General features: G+C 47.1%; 1 protein-coding gene across 1 annotated transcript; it reads left to right on the top strand.

The window, feature by feature from the left end:
- The first annotated feature begins 2,214 nt into the window (after positions 1-2,214).
- On the top strand, positions 2,215-6,852 carry OTOP2 (otopetrin 2). The gene is made up of 6 exons (XM_010211788.2): positions 2,215-2,614; positions 3,092-3,228; positions 3,840-3,898; positions 4,531-4,664; positions 5,122-6,011; positions 6,682-6,852. Exons 1-6 carry the CDS (start codon positions 2,215-2,217, stop codon positions 6,850-6,852), a joined length of 1,791 nt encoding a protein of 596 aa, XP_010210090.2.
- Positions 6,853-8,051: the final 1,199 nt, after the last annotated feature.

The following is an 8,051-nucleotide window of genomic DNA, read 5'->3' as shown; positions in this document are numbered from 1 at the left end:
TTATTACTAATTAAGCTCGTTATAGTTACTACGCACATATTGTGGCTCCCAGGGGGGATTGGGAGGACCAAGGTAAAGGTTGTTTCCCCTGTTGCTGGATGTTAAGGACAAAGGAAGATAAATTAGTGCATTTTAGGCCAGGGATCTCCAAACCTCTGGCTTCTGCAGCCTATTCCTAAAAGAGTCTCCAGAGATGATACTATCAGCTCAGATTCATTGCTCGGGAGTCATGCTTCCTTGGGAAAGGCTGAGCCAAGTAGAGACTGAGGGAAAAAAAAAAGAAGTCACTCACCCAAAATAACCCATAGGGATTAGCAGAGTCCAGGTCCCAGCAGTGCTGGTGGTGGCCGGCTGGTGGCAGCACGGGAAAGTCACACTAAGGTCTCCCTGGACCACACAGGAGCCCCAGGTGCTCCATGCCCAGCGCCAGGCTGGGTGGTTTGGTGCTGGGTCTCTGCACGGGCAGGTTCTGCAGCACTGCAAGAAGGGGCACTGGGGCTAATAGACAGGAAAGGGATGGAGAAAACACACAGCAAAGAGCCCTCCTTCCATAACCTGCTCCAGAGGGGACAAAGAGCAGGGGAAATCTCAAAAAAAGGCATTTTCCTAGAAGGATAAAACATCTCCTCATGCACTCTGAGCTGCTCCGGGCCCCATGCCACCCCTCTCTGAAATACAACAGTGAGGATAAGAGAGATCTTGAGCAAAAGCTTTCCCCCAGACTCCACCCCAACAAACAGCTGAATCCCGGGTGCTTCATGTTTTGTAATATCTGTTGCTTCCCTTGAACACAAGCAGCCTCCTGGAGTAGGTGATCTCCAGAGGTCCTTGCCAGCCTCAACCATTCTGCGATTCTGCCGGGGGCTGGAACCATCAGCCTACCCCCAAAAGTCAAAGGAGGTGTGTCAGCAACGGGGAACATGGATTCCAGACCAAATATTGTTCCTTGTAGTACTGAACTTCTCTTGTCACTGGAAATGTGGCAGAAGACTGAGCTGCCCTTGTTGCAAAAGCAAATTTCTTTTTCCTTGTAGATGTTTCTGTATGGGGAAGGCTCAGAGCATATTAATGAAATTGAACAGGAAGAGGCTTAATATTTACCATACTCAGTTAACCAGAAAGTCAACCCCCAAAACATTAACTTTTTTTTTTTTTTTTTGTGCACTAATCACTTAAACCATCTTCTTTTGAGGGAAGAGAAGACCATGTCCCTTCAGGGAGATGGGTTTGTTAGGGTGGGTTTACTCTGTTTCTGAAGACTGTGACCCTGCAGCAGAGTGGTCCAGGCTATGCTGGGCTCTCCTTAGACATGCTTAGGTGTAGCTCACTTCATGCCCGTCCTGGGTAAATAACCCTGATTTCCTCTTCTCTCTCCTGCTTCCCTAAAATCAGCTATTGCACAAAATGGATCATGTGAGTTTCTCCGAGAAGCCCGTGAAGCACCAGTATCAGCTCCAGAGATGGTATAAATCACAGAGACATCCCAACGGGTATAAATTCTTCGGCTGACCAAGCCTCAGCAAAGGGAAACATCCCAGATAGTCTTGCTAGAGCAGAGATTTGGATTCCAGGCAGCGAAACAGGTGAGTGAAATGGCTTAGTTCAAACAGTTACTTTGCTTTTTGTTTTTCAATGCTTTTCATAGTGCATTAATGAAATATCAAGTCTGTCACAGACAACGGGCTTTAGAGGGAGCAGAGATAGTTTATGTCTTTACAGGAACTGGTATAAACCATGATGTGCTCAGGGCTTTCTTACCTTTCACAGGCCTGTTCTTAGCCAGGAAGTATGATGTTTTCTCTGAATGTTTTGTTTGACGTTTAGAAATCAAACCGCATTGGCCATTTGCCCCAAGATATTTGATCGTGTGAGTGTTTTTCTGGTACTTTTCCACTATCTTACATCAATAAACACCTAGATGTTTTGTGACAAATTAGGCACACGTTGCTAGGCTGATCTGGGATCTCCCCCAAACAAGAGCATCATAAGCAAGAGAAATAGCCTTTGGGCAAATGGAGAAAGGTTGAAAATGAGCTCACCTCTCTTCTTGCACTTGCTGTCTCAGTCTTCCCTGTTCCTCTGACACATCTTTTCTTCCTCATCCCGTGTCCTGCAATTGGCCCAGCCCTGGGCTATTCAAAATGAAGTGATCTTCTCATTCATGGGGTTTTCCTCCCAGCAGTGCTAACCCTCAGCGACGGCTGCAACTGCACCATGACTGAAGTACCCGCGCGGAAGGACAGCGAGATCAGACGCCAAAACTCCAGCATGGGCTCTGGACACAAGGCTGACAAAGCCAGCCTGGCTTCAAGCCGGACACACTCTCTCAGCCACCAGCATCACCCTTCCCCTCCTGCCTCCAAAGAAGTGTGGAAAAAGGGTGGCCGCATGTTCTCCATCCTCCTGGCCGTGCACCTAGCCCTGCTGGCCTGCACGCTGGTGAGCAGCGGTGCTTTCGAGAAGATCGCCGTGCACGACTACGACGTGTTCTTCCTGCTCACCGTCATGATGCTCATAGTCATCGTGTGGATCATCTTCTACCTCGTCAGCACCTCGCGGAGCCCGGATGCCATCTTCTGCAAAGACTCCCACGCAGGGCCTGTCTGGCTGAGAGGTAGGAGCTCTCGATGGGGCTAGGACTGGAAGTGAGAGGCAGCACTCACTAATGTGAACAGTTCATGTTCACATTAGTTATTACCCATATAATGTCCTTCCTTCCCTAAGCATCATAAGCTACCTCAGAAAGTTTGTTCCTAGTCTCTCCACTAGCACCACTACAATATCTCCTCTTATCCAAGGGCTCTTGATGCTTTGCAACACCAGATTCCTTCCCCACCTTGCCATTTTCTCTTGCAAAAACTATTAGCCCTGTTCAGAGCAGAGAGCTGAACTAGATGACTTTCAAAATCCCTTCCAGCCTAAACTATAATATGATTCTATTGACACCAAGAAAATTAGAAATTTGGGAGAGGAAAAGCTAGAGTAGAAACAAAGCTTCTCTATGGCAATATCTCCTCTTCCTCCTTTCATGACTGCATTGCCTACATGTGCATACCTTTTTCTGATAATAGATGTTTTGATTCCTCAACAGGAGGCCTAATCCTATTTGCCATTTTCAGCCTTGTCATGGATGTGTTCAAAATAGGATATTACTCCAGCTTCTACAGCTGCCTGTCTGCTATCAAAATCATCTACCCCATTGTGCAAGCAATATTTGTGATCGTCCAGGTGAGATGGCTGTGTTCTGTCTTGGAGAGGGGTAGAGAGATGGAGGAAGAGACTCTGGTCTCACAGGGCACTCAACTCACCCTGCAGAGACAACTCACAGTGGTGGGAAAACATCTCCCCCTCCAGTTGACTTGACAACAACCTATCATGGGAACCCTCTTCAAGACAGTGGTTCAAACTTGATCCCATCCTGCAACATTTGGATTAATAGCAAAAGGGCCTGATCCAAACTCTGATCCAGCCAGCCAGTTTCCTTTCCCATGAGAAGAAGAGACAGAGAAGGCAACAGGAAAGGCAGAGTGGTCCCTACACAGTGGTCCAGCAGCTCTGGGCCAACTCCAAAGAGGTCAGATAGGGACAAGTTAGATAGGAACAAGGGCTGGGCATGGGTGGAGCAATGGCAGCAGGACTGGGCAGAAGGAGCACGGCAAGAACAGAACCCATCTGGCGGACAAAATTGCCAGGACTATGGGCTAACATAACCCTGCTGGGCCCTTGTGAAGGAGACTGCAGCTTGCTCTCTGCTGAGCATGGAGATGCCTACCTCAAAGGGGCAGACTTTGCTTTCTTGCTTTGTTTGAAATAACCATTTCTTATCTTCTGCCTGCCAGACCTACTTCCTATGGATCTCTGCCAAAGATTGTGTCCATGCACACCTGAACATTACCAGGTGAGTGCAGTGCTTTGAATCCCCTCAGACTGGGAGTACTGGGCCACTGCAAACCTGCTGAGCTGCAAGAGAAAAACATCATCTTAATGCTGGCCACAGCTAGAGACTGCTGAGTTTCTCTCCAGCTAGTCCTACGTCTCTTGTGAATCTAGCAAAGTGGTGATAGAACTCAAGAGCTCAAGCATTATTCAAGTAGAATTGTATTAAATGTTTCATAGCTGACCTCCTTTTGTGCAAAAGACAGTGATGCCGTCAGGCAATCATCAGGGTAAATAAACAAGAAATAGGATCTCTGCCATTTTTGCAAGACTGGACCCATTGGAGACCGACTGGGACTTATTAAATCCCTACCGAGAGGCTCTTTGAAAACCAACAGGAGAGTTCAGGCCTAATTCTCATTACATAATGCAACATAATCCTCTCAGGGTGGACAACGAGTAGGAAGAAATTGAAAGGAGTCATAGGGAGTAGCACAGCAAGAATCAAGATCTCTAGATTTAACATTCTACCATCCTCACATAACTTCAGGCAGCTCCCACAGCTCTCTGCACATGTGCACATCTATGACACAGATGGAAGCAACGTGGTCCAGAGCTGTGCCTTGATCCTATGCCCTTCCCATTCTTTTGCAGGTGTGGCTTGATGCTGACCCTGACCACAAACTTAGCGGTGTGGATGTCAGCAGTGACAGACGAGTCTGTTCACAAAGCACATTCAAAGTTGAAGAAAAATGTGACAGAAGAAATCTTTAAATGGCTCATGAAAGGTAATCTCCCCATTTTCAAAGTCATCTGATACTGGGATGAAGCCCATGGGGCTTCTGCAAGCCAAGTTTTTCCCCTTTTCAGAGGGCTTATCTAGAGTAGAAGGACCCTTTAACACAGTTGATTAGCTGCAAGAAGAATTTTAACATTCACTTCCTAACCTGCATCACAGAGGAGTCAGGAAGGAAAATGGGCCTGTAAAAATGGTACAGGAATGAAGAACGGAAGGGAGAAAGGGAGCTTCACCTGCCATCTAACAGAGACAAGGCTTCTTTAGAAGGAATACAAATACCAGAAAGCTCAGGTTGACGTGTCCTGGTTCTCAAAGCTCTCTGGATCCTTCAGTCTCAAGGTTGTTTTTCACTGATCCCAGTTATCTAGTTCTTCAGGGCTGCTAATAGAACCTGTCTCCTTGCTTTAATACCACTGCATCTATGTGTTTTTTTCCCTCTATTCCAGCTGGAATGAGAAGTGGCTCAACTGAAGAATGCAATTGCAACAGCCAAATCTGCCAGATTTTCAAGAATGGCTATTTTTGGCTATACCCCTTTAACATTGAGTACAGTCTTTTTGCTTCTGCCATGGTTTATGTCATGTGGAAGAACGTTGGGCGCTTTATAGACCACCACTCCCATCACATTCACCGCCTGAAGTTCAGGCTCTTTCGAAGGACTTTCTTTGTAGGCATCGTGTTGGGCCTCATCATCTTGGTGAGTGGTTTGGGAGTCCTTATCGTTTATGAAGTACGGGTAAATTCCAGCCATGAAACCAGCAAGAAGAATGAAGCGCTCACCATGTACTATATCTTCAACATCGTTTGTCTGGGCCTCATGTCTCTTGTCTGCATTGGTGGCTCTGTCATTTACCGTTTTGATAAGAGAGACATGGATCGCCACAAGAACCCAACCAGGACCCTAGACGTGGCCCTTTTGATGGGTGCTGCCTTGGGGCAGTATGCAATTTCTTACTACTCCATTGTGGCCATTGTTGCCAGCACACCAAGGGACACTATCAGTGCGCTCAACCTTACCTATGCCCTCCTGATGATTGCCCAGCACACCTTCCAAAACATCTTCATTATTGAAGGTCTCCATCGGCAACCGCCCAAGGAAGACCACAAACATGATCTGCGCCAGAAGGATCCCTACGGACTCACCTTTGTCAACGTTAACGCGGTGTCCCTCCGTGTACCTGACAGTGGAAGCACTGTGACACCCAGCACTCTCCCCAGCGTTGAAGCTATCCATCCTTCTGAGCTCGTGCAGTCCCTCGCAGGGCCCAAGAAGATGAACTGGAGGAGGAAGTTCTTACGGGAGATCTCCATGTTCCTCCTGCTGAGCAATATCATAGTGAGTAAATGTGGAGAGAAATGCTTCTTGGGGTGGGAGCAAAAGGAAGCAAATTAAAGGGAGAAATATCTGTGAAGGATAGGATGTGGCCCCTGCTGAAATAGTCCTTTTCCTGGTTCTGCTATATGGGTTGCAGACTTATTCATACTGCATGTGCAGATAGGTCTCATTTCCTTATTATTTACAAGTAAGAGCAACTGCCCTGGAGCCAAGGATATTTTAGGCACAGCTCACAGAGGCTGTCAGTTATCCCTGGAATATCAAACAACAAAATTGTTAGGTAAAAAACAAGAATCAGTTTCAGTATTTTTATTGGGTTATTACCAGAGATGTAGAATACCTTATTAAAATGAATAAAATACATTAAGTCCTCCTCTTACCCTCCCCCAAAAGGTTGTTAAATGACAGACAAATACCTGGAGTAAAATCCATGTTCTCTTAAAAACAGCAGCATGTCTCCTCTTGAGTCCCACAGCCTAGAAGCCCAAATGCAGGTGAAGATCTCCATAGTTCTCAGTTGCTGAGAGGAGGAAGCTTCGATTGGAGCTTCCATTTCATGAGCAGCCAGGGGATCACCAGAGGAGGCAGTTCCCTACCCCACTTGTCTCTCAGTAGCTGTTAGTACAGGTGCTCACTACCCCACACATCTTTCTCACTTATTCTCAAACAGCTCTGGATCATGCCAGCGTTTGGTGCCCGACCCCAGTTCGACAATGATAAAGAACTGAACTTCTATGGAGATTCCATGTGGCCGGCCATTGTGGACATTTGCCTGCCCTTTGGGATCTTCTACCGAATGCATGCGGTGGCCAGCTTGCTGGAGGTCTACATCATGTCCTAGAGAACTCTGCTGCAAGGAAGATTAAATCCTCTGCAGCAAATCCACCTCCTCCCTACCCCAGGGCTGGAAGATTGCCCAGATGTCCCCAGGAGTCAACAGCACTGCCTGAATCACATCCCCTTGTAATGTTGGATCATTTCTCTGCTGCCAGTGAAGATCATCCCAACATAGTCCAGATTTTATTTTTGCTACTTGTACGTGTACGTGTGTGTGTGTGTGTGTTTTAAGTTCTTAAAGAAAAAAAAGGAAAAAGAGGAAGGTTTCCAGAGCAGGATCGTGCTAACTGCACATGGTTCACGCAAAAAGACTCTTTCCTTCCTTCTTACAACTCTGATCCAGCCTGTCCACTCCATGCCACTGATTTACTCTCCGGTTGGTGCTCAGCACCTGTGGAGGGTCAGTGCCTGCCTGACGACAGTCCCAGCCCTGCCTGCACTCCGAGATCCAGTAGGCAGGATGGGCTAACTCAGGCGTGGAAGGCAAAGAAAGGGAAACCACTCAACTCTGCTATGGCCAGTCAGAAATCAGTCCCCTGCAAAGATGTGAAAAATGAGCTGGTGAGCACAAACGCTTTGGGAAACATTTTATATCTGTCCTCCGTACTGCCCATCTGTGTTGGCCCTCTTCACCCTTCCCCGTATCAGTCCCTGCTGTTCCCCTTCCTCTTCAGTGAGGCATTACTGCTGCTGAACAGGTTTGCACGCTGCAGCCTCCTCTCTCAGAAGGACACACAGTCCCCACAGAAGGGCTGTCTATGTGGTCATGGGCTGGCCCTGACAAGGGATTGTTTCAAGCACACTTTTTCTCCCAGTTTTCCCAAACCAAGGCTCAAGACCCGTAAAGATCATATAGGCAATATGGTCTGGGAGATGATCAGGAGACTTGTTTTTTTATTATTTTAAATAGATTGTGATTTTTTAATATATGATTTTTTTTGTACAAAAAGAAAAATTATTTATTGATTTTCACTGCAACACTGAACACACACAGCGACCCTCAGTGCCATACGACACATCTACCCAGTGCTACAGCCTCTCGTTTTGATCTCCCATGTGCTTAAGCTGCATCAGGACCTTGCAGGCTTTGATATTGTGAGCACAGCCTCAGCACCCAGGCAGCTGTTGCACCGGTAGCACAGAAAAGGGATTTCTGGGTGCTTGGAGCTCTCCCTAAACCACTCCATGGTTGCAGGGGCTTTC

Source organism: Tinamus guttatus, unplaced genomic scaffold (assembly GCF_059628265.1).
Source record: "Tinamus guttatus ecotype Peru unplaced genomic scaffold, ASM5962826v1 Tinamus_guttatus_pri_ptg000649l, whole genome shotgun sequence".
NCBI classification, from domain to species: Eukaryota; Metazoa; Chordata; class Aves; order Tinamiformes; family Tinamidae; genus Tinamus; species Tinamus guttatus.
Note: the sequence above shows the minus strand (reverse complement) of the source record. Positions and strands in the feature narration are given on the sequence as shown.

What these genes read in the sequence shown, in the direction of transcription:
- OTOP2 (XM_010211788.2), top strand. Translation starts at nt 2,215, where the DNA reads ATGACTGAAGTACCCGCGCGGAAGGACAGCGAGATCAGACGCCAAAAC. An exon ending in GCACACCTGAACATTACCAG is followed by an intron (nt 3,899 to 4,530) that starts GTGAGTGCAGTG and finishes ATTCTTTTGCAG; the next exon opens with GTGTGGCTTGATGCTGACCC. An exon ending in TCCTGCTGAGCAATATCATA is followed by an intron (nt 6,012 to 6,681) that starts GTGAGTAAATGT and finishes ATTCTCAAACAG; the next exon opens with CTCTGGATCATGCCAGCGTT.